The 20,189-nt window shown below is 44.4% G+C and overlaps 2 protein-coding genes and 1 long non-coding RNA gene across 6 annotated transcripts; 1 reads left to right on the top strand and 2 right to left on the bottom strand.

The window, feature by feature from the left end:
• Positions 1-3,162: 3,162 nt before the first annotated feature.
• Positions 3,163-10,981, top strand: rsph4a (radial spoke head component 4A). Of its 3 annotated transcripts, XM_061298310.1 has the most exons (8): positions 3,163-3,212; positions 3,410-3,517; positions 4,126-4,351; positions 7,450-7,737; positions 7,999-8,448; positions 8,601-8,742; positions 8,813-8,930; positions 9,131-10,981. In XM_061298310.1, exons 2-8 carry the CDS (start codon positions 3,429-3,431, stop codon positions 9,363-9,365), a joined length of 1,548 nt encoding a protein of 515 aa, XP_061154294.1. In that variant the 5' UTR covers positions 3,163-3,212; positions 3,410-3,428; the 3' UTR covers positions 9,366-10,981. The 3 variants fall into 3 exon arrangements, with proteins under 3 accessions (XP_061154294.1, XP_061154296.1, XP_061154293.1); XM_061298312.1 differs by lacking the exon at positions 3,163-3,212 and having other exon boundaries at positions 3,238-3,517; positions 4,126-4,303; XM_061298309.1 differs by lacking the exon at positions 3,163-3,212 and having other exon boundaries at positions 3,239-3,517.
• A 1,861-nt stretch (positions 10,982-12,842) lies between these two features.
• On the bottom strand, positions 12,843-15,456 carry LOC133166428 (sentrin-specific protease-like). Of its 2 annotated transcripts, XM_061296321.1 has the most exons (9): positions 14,892-15,456; positions 14,645-14,763; positions 14,407-14,529; positions 14,119-14,184; positions 13,904-13,992; positions 13,628-13,733; positions 13,291-13,396; positions 13,094-13,155; positions 12,843-12,967 (listed from the first exon to the last, which is right to left on the bottom strand). In XM_061296321.1, the coding sequence occupies exons 2-9, from the start codon at positions 14,678-14,680 to the stop codon at positions 12,863-12,865; spliced, it is 693 nt and encodes a 230-aa protein (XP_061152305.1). In that variant the 5' UTR covers positions 14,681-14,763; positions 14,892-15,456; the 3' UTR covers positions 12,843-12,862. The 2 variants fall into 2 exon arrangements, with proteins under 2 accessions (XP_061152305.1, XP_061152306.1); XM_061296322.1 differs by lacking the exon at positions 12,843-12,967 and having other exon boundaries at positions 13,043-13,155; positions 14,892-15,454.
• Positions 15,457-16,983: 1,527 nt separating this feature from the next.
• Positions 16,984-18,275, bottom strand: LOC133166429 (uncharacterized). The gene is made up of 3 exons (XR_009717801.1): positions 17,569-18,275; positions 17,313-17,384; positions 16,984-17,174 (listed from the first exon to the last, which is right to left on the bottom strand). It is a non-coding gene; the product is annotated as an uncharacterized LOC133166429 (long non-coding RNA).
• Between the last annotated feature and the right edge of the window lie 1,914 nt (positions 18,276-20,189).

Raw genomic sequence — 20,189 nt, 5'->3', positions numbered from 1 at the left:
GCATTTACTACCGGAAGCCGTGTCAGAAAGCTCGGTGCACACTCACAAGTGCGTGTACGGACATGGCGCACTCGCGCTCTATTTGTATCAGTCCCGAATTTAGAGCGTGGGCTGTAACGACAGCATTCTTGTAATTCGCGCGCTGAGCTTTCAGATACAGTTTTACGCAAACCTTCCCCTGGAATCCTTCTATTAAAATGAGTCGCCCAAGGAAAAGCAAGGTGGTACAGTGCCGAGTGTTTAAAAAAAGAGTGGCCAATTTGTCTCGACGTACGCGACGTGACGTTCAGCCACATGAACATCAACCCGTCACAGATCGAGGTAAACGGACCAACACGTCGGATCTCTCCTAAGAATTGCCACAACAAATTTTACTCCAGACTATGACGCACTAGCAAAAAACGGAGACCAACAACACTGTTCCCACTGAAAATGAAGGGGAGGCATTTTGAATATGATTTGTACGCATATCAGGGATTGAAACTAGCGACCATTCTCATTTTCAAACAATGCAGGATGCTCAAGGACATTGATGCACCACCTGTTTGCGACTAATCTTAACCTGTAAAGTTCTTAAGGCTTACTTTAAGGAAGTGTTTCCCGTTTCCTCACCTCTGTTACCAGGCGTTTGTGAGTTAAAACTCTGATTTTCAGATACCCCTCACCGTGTTGCCGTTTTGATTACTTTATTTGGATGTATGCTTTCACTGATTCTTCAAGATGATATATTTGGTCAGAATGTTTGCCGTTTGATGTGATCTCATAAAATAAACATTTCATTCATCTGACCTGCAGGCACTGAAGTGATGGAGACTGTTATTCATAATAACAGTGTTGTATTTTATGAGAATCACTGATAGCAGGTTTTTAGTGATTTTTTTTATTATTTTTTTAATGCTGTAAATGCCTTTGTTTTCAAAAAACTTGTTTGGAATATCCATTCTTTACTACCTACTGAAGGCCAAAATCTTTCATGCAATGACCTTTACAGGTCGCTTATATGACTTCACACAAACACTACGTCCATCTGCTCCTGGTTCGGCCCTCCGGTCCAAATTTAGAACCCAGTTCGGCCCGCGAGTCAAAAAGTTTGCCCACCCCTGTTCTAGATTATTCATTTTGGTTTTCTTTGGTACCTGATTAGTTCTCGACTTTATTAACGTGGTTTGGATTGTCAAGACTGCCCCCTAAATCCTTGAGCATAACAGGACTTCCAGCCGGGGCAGGCTCTTCGCAGGGGCAAGAGGGGGCAACGCCCCCTCAAACAGATGTCCTGCCCCCTCGAATCAAACTTAGAAGTGAAAAATCCGTTGATAGAAACACACGTTAATTAGCCCCCTCTCTTCTCTCATGTCGGTGCAGTGGGTGTCCTCACACAGCCTGCTGTCACGACTCCGCGCCCCTCCGTAAACATCCAATCACTGTGAGTATGCAAATGAGGCAAGAGGCAGCCAGAGGGTCAAGTTACAGTCAGTGCGGTAGGAGTTGAAAGAAGCAGTAAAAACTCCACCAAACTCGTCACGGGATATATAGTGCCTTGCGAAAGTATTCGGCCCCCTTGAACCTTTCAACATTTCAGGCTTTAAACATAAAGATATAAAAGTTTAAGTTTTTGTCAAGAATCAACAAGTGGGACACAATCGTGAAGTGGAACAAAATTTATTGGATAATTTAAACTTTTTTAACAAATAAAAAACTGAAAAGTGGGGCGTGCAATATTATTCGGCCCCCTTGCGTCAATACTTTGTAGCGCCACATTTTGCTGCAATTACAGCTGCAAGTCGCTTGTAGTCTCTATCACTTTTGCACATCGAGAGGCTGGAATTCTTGCCCATTCCTCCTTGCAAAACAGCTCGAGCTCAGTGAGGTTGGATGGAGAGCGTTTGTGAACAGCAGTCTTCAGCTCTTTCCACAGATTCTCGATTGGATTCAGGTCTGGACTTGGACATTCTAACACCTGGATACGTCTATTTGTGAACCATTCCATTGTAGATTTGGCTTTATGTTTTGGATCATTGTCCTGTTGGAAGATAAATCTCCGTCCCAGTCTCAGGTCTTTTGCAGACTCCAACAGGTTTTCTTCCAGAATGGTCCTGTATTTCGCTCCATCCATCTTCCCATCAACTTTAGCCATCTTGCCTGTCGCTGCTGAAGAAAAGCAGGCCCAAACCATAATGCTGCCACCACCATGTTTGACAGTGGGGATGGTGTGTTCAGGGTGATGAGCTGTGTTGCTTTTACGCCAAACATATCGTTTTGCATTGTGGCCAAAAAGTTTGATTTTGGTTTCATCTGACCAGAGCACCTTTTTCCACATGTTTGGTGTGTCTCCAAGGTGGCTTGTGGCAAACTTTAAACGAGACTTTTTATGGATATCTTTGAGAAATGGCTTTCTTCTTGCCACTCTTCCATAAAGGTCAGATTTGTGCAGTCCACGACTGATTGTTGTCCTATGGACAGACTCTCCCACCTCAGCTGTAGTTATCTGCAGTTCATCCAGAGTGATCAAGGGCCTCTTGGCTGCATCTCTGATCAGTCTTCTCCTTGTTTGAGATGAAAGTTTGGCGGGACGGCCGGGTCTTTCAATATAATTGCTTGCACAGTGCTCCTTGAGATGTTTAAAGCTTGGGAAATCTTTTTGTATCCAAATCCGGCTTTAAACTTCTCCACAACAGTATCTCGGACCTGCCTGGTGGGTTCCTTTGTCTTCATGGTTCTCTCTGCGCTTTAAACAGAACCCTGAGACTATCAAAGAGCAGGTGCATTTATACGGAGACTTGATTAGACACAGGTGCATTCTATTTATCATCATCAGTCATTTAGGACAACATTGGATCATTCAAAGATCCTCACTGAACTTCTGGAGTGAGTTTGCTGCACTGAAAGTAAAGGGGCCGAATAATATTGCGCGCGCCACTTTTCAATTTTTTTTTTTTTAAAAAAGTTTTAATTATCCAATAAATTTCGTTCCACTTCACGATTGTGTCCCACTTGTTGATTCTTGACAAAAAAATAAACGTTTATATCTTTATGTTTGAAGCCTGAAATGTGGCGAAATGTTGAAAGGTTCAAGGGGGCCGAATACTTTCGCAAGGCACCGTAACTAATGATTAACAACAACTCAAATAACAGTTAACATAACATTCATATTATGTGCTCAAGCTGCCTAGTTTCAGGTTTACGGAGCCGCGGGAGCAATGTGTCGCTCGCTAGTAAGTCGAGCGCAATCGATGTATTTTTGTTTCCATGGCAACCCGGGGGTTGCCTTCTTCGCGCTTACGAGTGTCGTCTACGTTTGCTTTGGCGACGCCGCTAAATTTCCGTGCCTGTCGGCTACCCCTAGCAGGAAAGCGAGTGTTTTCCATTGTGCGTTCGAGTGTCAAGCGTCTCCCCTTTGCTGCCGTCCAAGGTGAAGGAAGGAAGCCAAGATGGACGGAACGCAGCAGGTCAGCCTGCAGGTGGCAGGTTCCTTCAAAGCTTTCCTCATGAAGAGCAGCAGCAAGAGCAACTTAAACCTGTGAGTTACGTCATTTGTGCTTTTGTTATTCACGTTTACTTACCCGAAGAATCAAACCTAATTTAAAAGTTGTCCAATTCTATGAAGAGACAAAACACGTTTCATATACCCATATGCAGTTTATATTGTAAGTGACATACCGTACTATTTCACGTTAATATATTTATATTTGTCTTTCGGTGTGTTCTTCCGGATTTGGTAATTTGGCGTCTGTCGGCGACCGTTGATCAGAGATCATGGCATTAAATGTCAAAATAGTCTGGCGTCATTAATAATAGATCCGCTGGCATGCATGGCTTGGGTCTTTTGGCCAACAACGGGTGTAGTTATACTAAGTCCACAGACAACAACGTATGCATAAACCACGATAAAAGTTTATTACTTTAATAAATGTTTGTCAGAATGTTGATCGTCTGCTCCATACTTTGCTCAGTATCAGTTTTGTCCTCGGTATTGGCAGACATTTTGCCATAAAAAGTTCAAACTCAGATAATCACAGATTTATGAATTTCCATAGCCAATTACTTTTGTTTATTGTAGTGTGATTTTTTTTTTAACTCAAATGAAATCCATACGACTGGATCTCACCCCAGGCTTCAATTTGGCAGGTACGACCACCTTTCTCGCCTGCTGATGCGCGTGATCGAGGAGCGTCCTCACGACGTGGTGGACGTGATGGAGGACCTAAGTCACGATGTGAAGCTGCGCCTTTACTTGGACACGCAGAACAGCCTCCAGGACCTCCAGCAGACCACCGCTGCCGAGGAGTTGGCAGAGCAGCAAAAGGTTCTCTTTGTCAGGCATGAGGACGCCCCCGAGCATGAATTCGAGTTGGTACGATCAACATGCTAGCTCTTCATTGCGTTCATTCAACACAACAAAGCGACTTCGGGTGGGGGGAAGGGTCCTGACTGTTGTTTGTGCCTCTGCACCGAACAGCAGCTCAGAGTACCCACTCTTTTTGGGGTCCTTAGAAGTCCTCAATGCTCACGTGGGCAATGACAGTGAGACCTGGAAGGGCGTGATTGGGAGGAACGGCCCCCCCGATCTGAACCCGAGCAGTGTTCTATTGTTGGACTTCTGTGCTCGACACGGATTGTCAATAATGAACACCATGTTCAAACATAAGGGTGTCCATGTGTGAACTTGGCACCAGGACACCCTAGGCCACAGTTCGATGATCGACTTTGTAGTCGTGTCATCGGATTTGCGGCCACATGTTTTGGACACTCGGGTGAAGAGAGGGGCGGAGCTGTCAACTGATCACCACCTGGTGGTGGGTTGGCTCCGATGGTGGGGGAAGATGCCGGTCCGACCTGGCAGACCCAAATGCACTGTGAGGGTCTGGCTGGGAACGTCTGGCAGAATCCCCTGTCAGGAAGAGCTTCAACTCCCACCTCCGGCAGCTTTTCTCACGTCCCGGAGGAGGCGGGGGACATTGAGTCCGAGTGGACCATGTTCCGCGCCTCCATTGTTGAGGCAGCCGAACGGAGATGTCGCCGTAAGGTGGTCGGTGCCTGTCGTGGCGGCAATCCCCGAATCCACTGGTGGACACCGGCGGTAAGGGATACCATCAAGCTGAAGAAGGAGTCCTATCGGGCCGCTTTGGCCTGTGGGACTCCGGAGGCAGCCAACAGGTACCGGATGACCAAGCGGAAAGCGTCTTCGGCGGTTGCTGACACAAAAACCCGGGCGTGGGAGGAGTTTGGCGAGGCCATGGAGAATGACTTCCGGACGGCTTCGAGGAAATTCTGGTCCACCATCCGGCGTCTCAGGAGGGAGAAGCAGTGCACCGTCAACACTGTTTACACTGGAGATGGCGTGCTGCTGACCTCGACTCGAGACGTCCTGACTCGGTGGGGACAATACTTCGAAGACCTCCTCACCTCCACCGACACGCTTCCATTGTGGAAGCAGGGCCTGGAGACTCTGAGGTGGACTCTCCAATCTCTGGGGTCGAAGTCACTGAGGCAGTTAAAAAACTCCTTGGGGGCAAGGTCCCAGGGGTGGATGAGATCCGCCCGGAGTTCTTAAAGGCTCTGGATGTTGTGGGGCTGTCCTGGCTGACACGCCTCTGCAACATTGTGTGGACATCGGGGACGGTGCCTCTGGATTGGCAGATTGGGGTGGTGGTTCCCCTCTTTAACAAGGGGGAATGGAGGGTGTGTTCCAACTACAGAGGAATCACACTCCTCAGCCTCCCTGGTAAGGTCTATTCAGGGGTGCTGGAGAAGAGGGTCCGTCGGGAGGTCGAACCTCGGATTCAGGAGGAGCAGTGTGGCTTTCGTCCTGGCCGTGGAACAGTGGACCACCTCACACCCTTGGCAGGATCCTCGAAGGGGCACGGGAGTTCGCTCAACCAGTCTACATGTGTTTTGTGGACTTGGAGAAGGCGTTTGACCGTGTCCCTCGGGAAGTTCTTTTGAGGTTGCTTCGGGAGTACGGGTGCCGAGCCAACTGATAAGGGTGGTTTATCACCCTGTATCACCGATGCCAGAGTTTGGTCCGCATTTCCGGCAGTAAATCGGATTCGTTCCCAGTGAGGGTTGGACTCCGCCAAGGCTGCCCTTCGTCACCGATTCTGTTCCTATCTTTTATGGACAGAATTTCTAAGCGCAGCCGAGGCATTGAGGGTGTCCGGTTGGGGAACTCAGCATTTCGTCTCTGCTTTTTGCAGACGACGTGGTGCTGTTGGCTTCTTCAAGGTGTGATCTCCAGCTCTCACTGGAGCAGTTTGCAGCCGAGTCTGAAGCGGTCGGGATGAGGGGCAGCACCTCCAAATCCAAGTCCATGGTCCTCGGTCGGAAAAGGGTGGAATGCCCTCTCCGGATCGGGGATGAGATCTTGCCCCAAATGGAGGAGTTTAAGTACCTTGGGGTCTTGTTCACGAGGGATGGCAGGATGGAGCGCGAGATTGACAGGCGGATTGGTGCTGTGTCGGCAGTAATGCGGACTCTGTACCCGTCCGTCGTGGTGAAGAGAGAGCTGAGACAAAAGGCAAAGCTCTCAATTTACCGGTCGGTCTACGCTCCTACCCTCACCTATGGTCATGAGCTATGGGTCGTGACCGAAAGAACGAGATCCCGGATACAAGCGGCCGAAATGAGTTTCCTCCGCAGGGTGTCCGGGCTTTTCCTTAGCGATAAGGTGAGAAGCTCGGTCATCTGGGAGAGACTCGCAGTAGAGCAGTAGACTATGTCTCTCAGCTGGCCCGGGAACGCCTTGGGATCCCCCGGGATGAGCTGGATGAAGTGGTTGGGGAGAGGGAAGTCTGGGAGTCCCTCCTAAAGCTGCTGCCCCCGCGACCCGACCCTGGATAAGCGATGGATGGATGGATGGATGGATGGATGGATGGATGGATGGATGGATGGATGGATGGATGGATGGATGGATGGATGGATGGATGGAAGGAAACTCAGTTTCAGTTGGAAAAAAATAGTGTTTGATGATAACAATGGAAATTAGCAAGCTGAAGGGTTCCAATTTGACAAATAGTCCTTTGACGCCACCCAGGGACACCTGTAGGAAGTTATAAACCTTCGTTTATGTTCAAGTGAGTTGAGGAAATTCATTTTTATACTAGTCACAATTTAGGGCTTTTCCACTATCTTGTGGCATCCTGGTGCCTAGGAACCGCTGTCTGTTCAAATGACTTAATTGAATTGTTTTGAATTTTATTTAACGATGTCAGTGTGCTGTGTAAAGTATATTAGGAGGAAGCTTTTACATTTGTTGCTATACAACTTTTTTTTTGAGGGGGGGTGTCAGGAACAAAATTCAACTTGTATTTCAAGGTACCTCTGTGTGAGAAACAGGCTTTAACATCACTGTTAACGTGTCTCACTGCAACATGGGCCTTGTAGGATGTGGAATGAACGTCCAAAGGTCTTTCCATAAGCACAAAAGTGTTTGTGTGACTTGTTGCTTGTCAGGAGTCGGCCCTTCCTAACGTGAGCGAGATCGCATACTTCCTGGAGCAGGCGGGCGTGGGCCTGGGCCGCGAAGAGATGCAACGGGTGTTCCTGGCCCTCAAGCAGCTGGTGTCGTCCTACACTATGCAGCGGTGTCGCCTGTGGGGCAAAATTCTGGGCATTGAAAGGAGCTACATCATTGCCGAGGCTGAGTTCGCAGAGGGCGAGGAGGAGGACGAGGATGGGCCCGAGGAGGTGGCTGACGACGAGGCCCGGGAGATTGACGCCAAGGAAAAAGCCGAGCGTGAGGTGAGTGGCCGACGACGATCTGCACGTCGACAAAAAAGGACACGGCATAGTGTGGTGTCAAATGCGGACGTGACCTTGGCTCTTCATGCAGGGGACGCTTAGTGTGATATTGAAGATGACACCGTCGTGTGATGTCATAGGGTGACGTTATCGGTGACAATACAGAGTGACATAGCATAGCGTTGTATTGATGACTAGCAATATTTGAATTTTAAAATGGAAAGATGGGCCAGCTAACTTTGTAAATTTTCATGCGGTTAGATGGATCCCCTCCCCCAGTCGACGTACAAAGCTCCACCCGTGGTTCCCAAGGAGGCCAAAGGAACCGGAGCCAACAAGTTTGTGTACTTTGTGTGCAACGAGGCGGGCCTGCCGTGGACCAAGTTGCCGTCTGTCACGCCGGCCCAGATCACGGTGGCCCGCCAGATCCGCAAGTTCTTCACGGGCAGGCTGGATGCCCCCATTGTTAGCTACCCGCCCTTCCCAGGCAACGAGGCCAACTACCTGCGGGCGCAGATTGCCCGCATCTCAGCCGGCACGCAGATTAGCCCGCAGGGCTTTTACCAGGCCATCGAGGAGGAAGGCGCCGAGGAGGAGGGCTCCTCTGAGGATGGCATCGAAGAGAACCCCGAGTACGAGGGTGTCCCCGTCGGGGAGCTGGTAGACTCCTTGTCCTCGTGGGTGCATCACACGCAGCACATCCTGCAGCAGGTACCGCTTTTTGTATTTTGCTGTACATGATTTACAAAGCGCCACCACAGCATCCTTCACTTGGTAATGGCTGCTTTCGTTTCGCTTTGTGCAAATGTTTAGTCCTTCACTTGTGGGTTAGACCACGGCGCCCTCGGTTGTTGACGTTTCAGGGCCGCTGCACCTGGGTGAACTTGGCCGTGAAGACAGAAGACGAGTCCAACGAGGAGGAGGGTGAGGAGGTCGAGGAGGACCCTGACGAGCCCGAGCCCGAGGTGGGCCCCCCACTGCTCACGCCGCTCTCCCAGGACGCAGGTCAGTCGACTCCTCTCCCTCTCAGCGGCACGCGGAGGGAACCATTCCTCACGTTGGGTTATCCCGGCAGAAATCTTCGAGACGGTTCCTTGGAGCTCCAGCCTGTCGTCCACGCTCACCTCCCAGCACGCCATCGCCATCATGCGCTCCAACTGCTGGCCGGGGTCATGTGCCTACGCTTACGCTAAGTAAGTTCTTCGCGCCGCTGCCATCTGACTGTCCGCCAACCCGAGGTGGCAGGAAGTCGCTTATGCCGTAAGAAGGGCCTGGGATGGCTTGCTTCTATAATCCCCATTCGTCAACCGTGGAAACATTGGCAAACTCGAGTCGAATACACGACTGAAGTCCACCACATTCACCGAAGCTTTTGCCCCTTGTGCTTATGCAGGAAGTTTGAGAACATCTATGTGGGCTGGGGGCTGAAGTACCCGGGTGACGGCTACAGCCCACTACTCCCGCCCGCGCCCCAGAGTGAGTACCCCAGTGCCCCCGAGATCACCGAGGACGTGGACCCCACTGTGGAGGAGGAGCAGGCCCTGCAGGATGCGCTGGACGAGAAGCAGGCGGCCGAGGAGGCTGAGGAGGGAGACTCGGACGAGGAACAGGATGAGGAGGACGACTGAGGCCGTCACGCTTAAACGTCGCAAACGTCAACCATCGGTTTAATTTTGATTGTGTTTTATTTAATAATGGCGGGAATTTTTTAAAATTGTTCTGCTTTTTAGATTTTTACAAATAGACACACCGAAATATCTTAATTCTTTATGAACTGATACACATATAACAGATACTATGGTCGTTACAATCTTTAACAGATAATAACCGACATTTGTTTAAATTTAATATTAAATCGGAAGCTTTAGAGAAATCGTCAATAAATTGTAGGGCGATTGGCGGCTGACTTGTGTTTTTAAGAAAAATTGTAGTGTCATCTGCCAGTTGACTAATGACAATCTCTTTGTCCGCTATAGATATTGCTTTCATGGCATTATTAGAGATTTGAGATGCAAGAATTTGGGTACATAGCAAAAAAAGATAAGAACTCATTGAGCATCCCTGGCGTATGCCTCGATGAAGACAGAAACGAGATGTTGTGCCGGTTTTCATTGTATTAGAGCTATTTGTGTACAAGTACAAATTCTTGACAAGCATTGCAAAACACAAAACCAAATTATTAGTGTGACAAATATAAAATTGTGCTCAATTGTGTCAAAGGCTTTGTAGAAAGGACACATTAATTGTCAACTACCAGCTCTGAGTAGTCCAAAATGTCCAAGGAAAGTCAGATGTTATTGGGGATGTGTCTATTTGTCATAAATCCAGATTGGCATCTATAATGGTGTCTAAAACTTGTTTCATTCGCCTGGCTAGCAATAAGGCTATTATTTTGTAAACATTGTTTAAGAGACTTATTGGCCTCCAACTATCAATGGCGAGTAAATCCTTTTTGGTCTTAGGAATTAAGGTAATAAACAGAGATGGGACCAAGTCACACATGTGCAAGTCTCAAGTGAGTCTCAAGTCTTAACCTTCAAGTCTCAAGTAAGTCCCAAGTCATTTTTTTCTTGGGTAAGTCAAGTCCTTAAATAGGTCAAGTCAAGTCCAATTCAAGTCACCTTATTATTGCAATTTTACCCGCAGAATCTGATTTTAGTAACGTGAAAAGACAAGATGTAAGTAACTTTAAGTAACCATCATTGTCCAATGTGTCTAACCTGTTTAAAAAAATATGACAATAATTCGGATTTGCACTGTAATTACTGATATTGAGTCAAATACACCATGGAATCAAACAAAAAAGAAATTACCTCATACAATGATTGACAGCTCAATCTAAACAAATGAACGTCTGCCGACAGTGTCTGACACATTTGAGTTGCAAATATACAAAAATTATCTGAAAAAAATAACACATTAAAGAGCATTAGAAACATTTTAAGTTTCATCTGTAACATCTGGAGACACCAGAGCTCTATAAACCTCAAACGGACAAAGTCGTCTGGCTGTCTGAAATGTTCCTGTTGCATATCTTGCACTGTGCTGTCCGTCTTTTGCCGTTATAAAAGTAATTACGATAGCCGAAGGTACAGGTGTTGTGCTTGATTTGGTTCCCCCGTGAGATTTTGTTTCCCCTGCCGCGGGAGCGCGCACGCCTTATTTGGAAAGCGAAAAACCGATGTCGTACGGCGTCGTAGGGCGTCAGCACTACGTTGTTTTCAATAAAAACATGAAGAACTCACGTTTGCGTCAGTCAATTTTAATTTTTATAAAGGATTATTCTCATTTGATGTCTTTAAATTTATCCGCGTTCTGCTATTGAAGCGGGGTGCGTTCAAAGACCAGTCGTACAGACGGAATACTCGTTCATTCACCAAAAAGCAACAATATAATTACGTGAGCTCTTTGCATAAACCTCAATGCAAAGAAACTCCTCTTTTTGGGTACAGGCTACAAGGAGTATATATTACAAAGGAGACTTTATTCTTAATTGTGATAATCATTCATCCATCCATTTTATTTTATTACTCAGGTATTTTCAAAGCAAATTAATATTGTTGCATTTATTAATTTGCTTTAACATGACAGCGCAATATAATTAAAAGCTGACACGATAGCAATGTCAAACGTGTTCATTTAAGAAAAAGCCACACACGTTTTGTGATCAAATCTTTCATAACGAGAATGATTTGAGTGAATTGATTTGGATGAATAATTGAGAAGAAATCTCAGTTCTGAAGGCTCCTTTTGTCCCAAGCAAAGTGACAGATGGTGGGGAGGGGGGATAAAAATTGTAACAAGAACTCTATAAAAAATGTCAAGTCGTGAGGATATGTTTACCCCCCCCCCCCTTTTTTATTTTTATTTTGAGAACGGTGAGTGCTGGACTCCAGCAGTTTTTCTTCTGTCTTCCTGGGGGTCCTTTCAGGTTATGTGGAAAATTTGAACAGGTTCCTTCATTCCTAGGCCAAATTACAGGGGGGGAACAAATCCTCACAGCTGCCCTGTGAGAATATGTTCCCCCCCCTTATTTTCAGAACGGTGAGTGCTGGACTCCAGCAAATTTTTTTCTGTCTTCCTGGGGGTCCTTTCAGGTTGTGTGGAAAATTTGAACAGGTTCCTTCATTCCTAGGCCAAATTACAGGGGGGGAACAAATCCTCACAGCTACCCTGTGAGAATATGTTCCCCCCCCCTTATTTTCAGAACGGTGAGTGCTGGACTCCAGCAAAAAATTTTCTGTCTTCCTGGGGGTCTGTTCAGGTTGTGTGCCAAATTTGAACAGGTTCCCTCATTCCTAGGCCAAATTACAGGGGGGGAACAAATCCTCACAGCTGCCCTGTGAGAATATGTTCCCCCCCCTTATTTTCAGAACGGTGAGTGCTGGACTCCAGCAAATTTTTTTCTGTCTTCCTGGGGGTCCTTTCAGGTTGTGTGGAAAATTTGAACAGGTTCCTTCATTCCTAGGCCAAATTACAGGGGGGGAACAAATCCTCACAGCTGCCCTGTGAGAATATGTTCCCCCCCCTTATTTTCAGAACGGTGAGTGCTGGACTCCAGCAAATTTTTTTCTGTCTTCCTGGGGGTCCTTTCAGGTTGTGTGGAAAATTTGAACAGGTTCCTTCATTCCTAGGCCAAATTACAGGGGGGGAACAAATCCTCACAGCTGCCCTGTGAGAATATGTTCCCCCCCCCTTATTTTCAGAACGGTGAGTGCTGGACTCCAGCAAATTTTTTTCTGTCTTCCTGGGGGTCCTTTCAGGTTGTGTGGAAAATTTGAACAGGTTCCTTCATTCCTAGGCCAAATTACAGGGGGGGAACAAATCCTCACAGCTGCCCTGTGAGAATATGTTCCCCCCCCTTATTTTGAGAACGGTGAGTGCTGGACTCCAGCCGTTTTTTTCTGATGATTTGTGCAGTGATACCATTATTACTGCACTTTATCAATTTTTTTGGCCTTATTTTGGTCAAACAACTTTGTTTCCTAATCACATAACATACATCAAAACTTTGAACTTTATTAAGAAAAAAAAAATGTTTTTTTTTTAAATAATAAAATAAAATGAAAAAATACAAATTTTAATTAAAAAAAAGCAAAATGGTTTTCAAGCAAGCTTCAAATATTTAGCATTTAATTTCTGTACATGCTGTACACAAAAAAGAGCCTTTGGTTGGAGGCTCCCCGACACATACAAGATGGAACCACCTGCAACACTCGTCACACTGAATCTGGTAAACAAAGAAAAAAGCAAGATCATACAATGCAGCACATTTACAATAATTTACAACGAATGGGTTATTCAATATATTTCTTAATCATCACATGCATTAGTTAACAAGACCTGACATAATTACCCATCTGTTGTCTGTGTCATGTGTAGCTTCCCCACAAACACAGCACAAGTTAGATAAATCATCTGTGAAAACAAAGACAGAATAATTGCTATAGTACTTCCCTGTGTAAAACATAACTGAGTTGTATATAGCATTGATAGGACAGTCAAGACCATTTTTTGGGTGGCAATAACATCTCTTGGGTGCATATTACTTACCAGTCTCTAATAGAAGTGTGGTGGCAATTTGCAGCCTGTACCTATTTACATCATTCGCCTTTGCTGATAAATCTATTTCTTCATCTGAAAGAAGATGTTCTGCAAACTGAAAAAGACAATGTCAGATGTTTACAGTGCATAAAGAATGCTTTAAATGTTTGCCATCTTTAGCCTATATATCATACAAAAAATTCTAATATCAGACAATAATTTGTTTCAGTCCTTTGTTGTATGAACTCTAAATTAGTTTTTTTAGTTTTGAGTAATGTTTGATTAAGTTTTTGCATCATTGAGTGATATGAGTTTGGTAAATCTAGTCTGTAAAGCAAATGCATACTTTCAAAGCAAATACACCACAAGAGGTTGAATCTTGTTGCCTGGGATGGGGGACAGTGCCACAAGTCCACCTGGAAACATTGCACCCTTTCTTGCGCATGAACGCCCTGAAATATAAGAGCCAGTACATATTATCACAAATTTCAAGTTTTATCCATCAATTACATAATTCATATTGGTAAAACCAAAAACCTAGTCCACTTTCAAAAGAAAGCGCACATCTTCAGTTAAATGTTGATATCACAATAGTACTCTGACTTTTAGAAGCTGTGCTCACCGGGTTGATTCCAGGCATTTTTTAATGTCCATTTGAGACTCGCCAAGAGGATCAACTAGTAAGGACCTTTTTTCTCCTGGCATGATTGCCTATATTTTAAACACAAAAAAAGAGGTTGTATTATTTATATGCATGAATTATTAAACATTTTGCACATAACTATATATTTTTTGCTGTAATGTTACTCCTCTTGTGGCATTAAAACATTTCTTTACCGCCAGCTTCCAATGCTTATGCTCATTGACAATGCCAACAATAAGTTTGTATTCCACCGGGTTGATCTAAAAATAAACAGAAGAAAAAAATACGTCTGTCAATAATTTCAGTAAAATGCGTAAAGAACAAAATTAATGCCAATTGAGTTTTTTAATAAAATTGGTATGTCTTAATAACGTTGTTGGGCCACTAATTGGCCCAACAACAATATTAAGACATTTAACTTCTTAACTTCATTGATAATTTTGTAAGATATAATTCAATAAACAGTACTAATACAGACACACCTTGAGTCTCTGGCTCTTTCCATTCCATAAATTTGTCATTGCAAATGAGTCTATATAGGAAACCTTTTCCACGCTGATTTTGTTGCGTTTGTTCACCAACAACAGGAGGTACGCGTTTATAACCTGTAATTGAAACGGCAAACAAATTGAAACAGAAAATATTACCCCCCCACACAAAAAAATACAGTGCTGCCAATTAAGACAAACCTAAGTTTTAGATATGAAAACAGAATTTTACCTCCGATTCCAGCTCAGAATTGGGTCTAACGTTCATAATGTCCCAAAAGAACAATTTGTACGCCCCGATTTTTGATAGGAGAACATGGACGTGCTTTCCCTTCCAGGCATCTTGAACGTCTGCCAAAAATAAGTCAGAACAATACCTCAAAATATTTTAAAACACTTAGTGAGTACAAGACCTATGTGCCACATATCCATAATGTATGTTTTAATATGTTTACAGTTTTATCATGAATACATCTTACATTTGTCCACATTTTCCCTCGTTTGTCTAAAAGTCAAAGACAGTCGTGCTGGTGTTGCGGTATTAAGAACAGGGGAAAAGGGAGCCGTGGCTGGAGAAGCTGTGGCTGAAGGAGCAGTGGCAGAGGGGGCAGTGGCTGGAGGAGCTAAGGCTGGAGGAGCAGTGGCAGTGGGAGCGGTGCTTGGAGGAGCTGCGGCAGGTGGAGCATTGGGAGAGGGAGCGGTGGTTGGAGGAGCTGAGGCTGGAGGAGCAGTGGCAGAGGGGGCAATGGCTAGAGGAGCTGAGGCTAGAGGAGCAGTGGCAGTGGGAGCGGTGCTTGGAGGAGCTGCGGCTGGTAGAGCGGTGGAAGAGGGAGTGGTGGTTGGAGGAGCTGCGGCTGGAGGAGCAGTGGAAGAGGGAGTGGTGGTTGGAGGAGCTGCGGCTGGAGGAGCAGTGGCAGAGGGGGCAATGGCTAGAGGAGCTGAGGCTAGAGGATCAGTGGCAGTGGGAGCGGTGCTTGGAGGAGCTGCGGCTGGTAGAGCAGTGGAAGAGGGAGTGGTGGTTGGAGGAGCTGCGGCTGGAGGAGCTGAGGCTGGTGGGGATGGTGACTGTGTCATCCAGGAGGATGCTCCTTTTTTGTTTTCATACCTATGAGGCACTCTTGGTTTATTCTCTTTGTATGGTTTTAGGTGGTCAATGTTTATTTTGGGGACCAAGGCGCCATTCTCATCCTGGAGGTCAGCTGTCTTGCCCTCAATCGCCACAATTTTGTATGGCCCCAAAAAATTGGGGTTCAATTTTCCTCCCTTTCTTTGTTGAGACCTGATATTTTGTCTTAGAACAAGATCTCCAATGTGTATAGTTGGTGTGGTCCCTGAGGTTGTTTTTGGGTGCCTTGTTTTTTCCTGCGCTTTTCTAATGTGCTCTCTAACTTGCTCAAATAGTTGGTCTTGTTCGTTATGGTCTTGTGCCATAACTTCCATCCCCACCACATTCTCCACAGTGCCATCAACCTTCAGAAAAAGCAAACATTTGCTGTCATGATTAAAGTGTCAACAAGTTTTAGTTTTATATTTGTGTTTTACAATTAAGATGTAACTAAACAAATTCAACAAGCAAACTGTCCTTGATCGTATAAAAACTTCTCCATGATACTGTATATCCTTGTAATGGATCATGGATCTTGATGTGCCAAAATCTTACCTCGTAGTGTTCTGGCACTTGAATGGGGTAGCGTGCCTCTCTGCCGAACATTAGAAAGTAAGGCGAGTACTTTGTCGTCATTTGTTTTTTGGTCCGCAGACCAAACATAACTGGATCCAAATATTCATCCCAGCTTTCTGGATGCTGACAAACCACTTTGCTCAGAGCTCTAAAAAAACAAAATCAGTTTTAAAATTGCGCTGGTGACAGTGTTGTCGTTTTTTTATTAATTTTGGAGAATTGTATATAAATGACTCCAATAACAAATTTTAAACCAAAATGTGTGTTTTCTGACCTAACAGTTTTTATAGTGCATGTTATTTACTTTGAAAGTGCCCTGAAAACAAAAATAAACTCACGAGCAACATCATAACAAGAAATTGTCAAAGATTAATGTGGGTAAACAAAATATACTCACCTTTGAATTGTCCCATTTAATCTTTCCACCAACCCATTAGTTTGAGGGTGGTATGGTGAGCAAAGGCTTCTTTTTATGTCAAGCATTTCACATACTCTCTTGTTGATCTGCAGTTGCCAGAGGAAAGAATAAGTAATTGAGTTGGGCAATTTTGCAGTGAAATAGTGTTTGAGAATGTGATCTTAACATCATCACTATACTGGCTTTGCATCACAAATACACAAAAGGAAAATACAACACCCACAACTGCAACAGTCACAAAACAGGGACAAAATATAATGAGCAGTAGGAAACCTTTTTTAATCTTACTCCAGCTATTTTATGAAGTTCGACATCCTTTCGTTGTTTCATCGGCCACACAAAATAAAGTTGCAGGCCAGATATGCCCTCAGGGACTTGTATTTGACAGCTATGATGAAGATAATTTCTGCCAAACACTGTTGTACTTACTGCATTGACAAATTCTTTGCCTTGATCAGTCAAGATCCTTTTTGGTGACTCAAATTGGTAGACGAATTTTAGGATGCAGGCGGTAACATCAGCAGCAGACTTCGACCTCAATGGATAGGCTTGAGGCCATTTTGTGAAATAATCGACCATCACGCAAATATATTGGTATCCATCTTTTGTCTGAGCCAGTTTGCCGATGAGGTCCATCCCCAAGAGTTCGAATGGCTGAGACACCTAATGAATAAATATTTATAAAAACAAATTTGTGTTAAACTGATGTTGCTGAGAAAAATTGTTATATAAAATACGCCACATACAAAATACTATATAGACCTTGAGTCAAAATAGGGAACATTATTTGGATAAACTGACCTGTATAGGCATGACCTCTGTTGGGCTTTTTATTGATATGCCGGCTGCCTGACATTCGGTGCACTGAGACACCTGACAATGGCAAGTTTTGTGGAAAAGTAGTCATTGTTAATAAATGCATGCAAAAAGGGCAAGATCTAAGATAATGATTTTGAATTGTTTGCAAAAGATACAAAGGAATAGTTTCATTCATTATGTTTGCAGGCTAAAAAAAAAAAGAACAAACAAGTATACTCTTTTTGTATTGTTTACATACCCACTCATTAATGTCAACAGACATCGCTGGCCAGTAATATCTCAGAGAGATGCTGTGTCTAGTTTTATTTTGCCCGGTGTGTGCCCCTGCCGGGCTGGCATGAAAACTCTTAAAAATGTCATTTGCCTCTTCAGCACCACAGACAACCTTCACTTGGACTGCCTGGTCTGTGCCTTTTTGGCGGCAATAATACAGCTCCCCTCCTGAGTAGAAGTAAAAATAAAACGTTGAATTAGCACCATACTTGTGGTAATTCATCAAGTGCTCACTCAATACACCTAATTGCAAATTTGCTACTTGGACAAAAAAAACCCACTAGTTAATAATGTTTGATAATTAGATATATTAACATTAGTTAATATATCAAATGTTCACTCAATGGGTCTACAGCCAAATATGTTACTTTAGTTTGATAATTTATCAAATATTTACTCAATAGATCCACAAATAGTTACTTGAAAGAAAAAAAAACATAGCTTGAGTTGCACTCAATTTGCAGGTTCTGCAATGTGAATTTTTGGTGCGTCTCTGGATCTAATTTGCTTGATTTATGTACGATGTGTCTCCTACCCTCAACGTCGTAAAAAGAAGCTTTTCTTCTCAAAACGTACTTCTCCTTCTTCGTAATACCATTTGGGTATTCTTGTTTTGTTTTGTAGGCAATAATTTGTTGATAAATAGTTGGGTCCATTGTGCGGCAGCGTATTGTTGTCAGAAAACAATGGCGAAATGACGCGAAGTGCGCACTTACAAGGTGGGGTAAAATGGGTGCTTTGGTGACAAGTTTGAATTCAAGACAATATTGTTTGACCAATAAAGGAAAGAAAACATTATTATCTATCTATTTATTTATTTATTTATTTATTTAACATCCAATATTGTATAGTTAGCAGTGCACAAATCATTTATTTACATATACACCGTTTTAAATGGGGGGGGGGGGAATATTTATTCTTAATAAAGTTCAAAGTTATCATTTTTTATGTATGTTATATGATTAAGAAACAAAGTTGTTTGACCAAAATAAGGCCAAAGAAATTGATGAAGTGCAGTAATAACGGTATCACTGCACAAATCATCAGAAAAAAAAGAGCTGGAGTCTAATTTGGCCTAGGAATGAGGGAACCTGTTCAAATTTAGCACACAACCTGAACAGACCCCCAGGAAGACAGGAATTTTTTTGCTGGAGTCCAGCACTCACGGTTCTCAAAATAAGGGGGGGGAACATATTCTCACGAGGCAGCTGTGAGGATTTGTTCCCCCCCTGTAATTTGGCCTAGGAATGAGGGAACCTGTTCAAATTTGGCACACAACCTGAACAGACCCCCAGGAAGACAGAAAATAAATTGCTGGAGTCCAGCACTCACGGTTCTCAAAATAAGGGGGGGGAACATATTCTCACAGGGCAGCTGTGAGGATTTGTTCCCCCCCTGTAATTTGGCCTAGGAATGAGGGAACCTGTTCAAATTTTCCACACAACCTGAAAGGACCCCCAGGAAGACAGAAAAAAATTTGCTGGAGTCCAGCACTCACCGTTCTGAAAATAAGGGGGGGGAACATATTCTCACAGGGCAGCTGTGAGGATTTGTTCCCCCCCTGTAATTTGGCCTAGGAATGAAGGAACCTGTTCAAATTTTCCACATAACCTGAAAGGACCCCCAGGAAGGCAGAAATTTTTTTGCTGGAGTCCAGCACTCACCGTTCTCAAAATAAGGGGGGGGAACATATTCTCACAGGGCAGCTGTGAGGATTTGTTCCCCCCCCTGTAATTTGGCCTAGGAATGAAGGAACCTGTTCAAATTTAGCACACAACCTGAACAGACCCCAAGGAAGACAGAAAAAAATTTGCTGGAGTCCAGCACTCACCGTTCTGAAAATAAGGGGGGGGGAACATATTCTCACAGGGCAGCTGTGAGGATTTGTTCCCCCCCTGTAATTTGGCCTAGGAATGAAGGAACCTGTTCAAATTTTCCACATAACCTGAAAGGACCCCCAGGAAGGCAGAAATTTTTTTGCTGGAGTCCAGCACTCACCGTTCTCAAAATAAGGGGGGGGAACATATTCTCACAGGGCAGCTGTGAGGATTTGTTCCCCCCCTGTAATTTGGCCTAGGAATGAGGGAACCTGTTCAAATTTTCCACACAACCTGAAAGGACCCCCAGGAAGACAGAAAAAAATTTGCTGGAGTCCAGCACTCACCGTTCTGAAAATAAGGGGGGGGAACATATTCTCACAGGGCAGCTGTGAGGATTTGTTCCCCCCCTGTAATTTGGCCTAGGAATGAAGGAACCTGTTCAAATTTTCCACATAACCTGAAAGGACCCCCAGGAAGACAGAAGAAAAACTGCTGGAGTCCAGCACTCACCGTTCTCAAAATAAAAATAAAAAAGGGGGGGGGGGGGGTAAACATATCCTCACGACTTGACATTTTTTATAGAGTTCTTGTTACAATTTTTATCCCCCCTCCCCACCATCTGTCACTTTGCTTGGGACAAAAGGAGCCTTCAGAACTGAAATTTCTTCTCAATTATTCATCCAAATCAATTCACTCAAATCATTCTCGTTATGAAATATTTGATCACAAAACGTGTGTGGCTTTTTCTTAAATGAACACGTTTGAC

The sequence above is a fragment of the Syngnathus typhle genome, linkage group LG14 (assembly GCF_033458585.1).
Source record: "Syngnathus typhle isolate RoL2023-S1 ecotype Sweden linkage group LG14, RoL_Styp_1.0, whole genome shotgun sequence".
In the NCBI taxonomy this organism is placed as follows: Eukaryota; Metazoa; Chordata; class Actinopteri; order Syngnathiformes; family Syngnathidae; genus Syngnathus; species Syngnathus typhle.
This window is presented reverse-complemented; position numbering and strand designations above follow the sequence as displayed.

What these genes read in the sequence shown, in the direction of transcription:
- rsph4a (XM_061298310.1), top strand. Translation starts at nt 3,429, where the DNA reads ATGGACGGAACGCAGCAGGTCAGCCTGCAGGTGGCAGGTTCCTTCAAA. An exon ending in AGCAAGAGCAACTTAAACCT is followed by an intron (nt 3,518 to 4,125) that starts GTGAGTTACGTC and finishes TCAATTTGGCAG; the next exon opens with GTACGACCACCTTTCTCGCC. An exon ending in AGGAAAAAGCCGAGCGTGAG is followed by an intron (nt 7,738 to 7,998) that starts GTGAGTGGCCGA and finishes TCATGCGGTTAG; the next exon opens with ATGGATCCCCTCCCCCAGTC.
- LOC133166428 (XM_061296321.1), bottom strand. Translation starts at nt 14,680, where the DNA reads ATGAACGTTAGACCCAATTCTGAGCTGGAATCGGAG. An exon ending in AAATGCCTGGAATCAACCCG is followed by an intron (nt 13,734 to 13,903) that starts GTGAGCACAGCT and finishes CTTATATTTCAG; the next exon opens with GGCGTTCATGCGCAAGAAAG. An exon ending in GTGGTGTATTTGCTTTGAAA is followed by an intron (nt 13,397 to 13,627) that starts GTATGCATTTGC and finishes TGTCTTTTTCAG; the next exon opens with TTTGCAGAACATCTTCTTTC.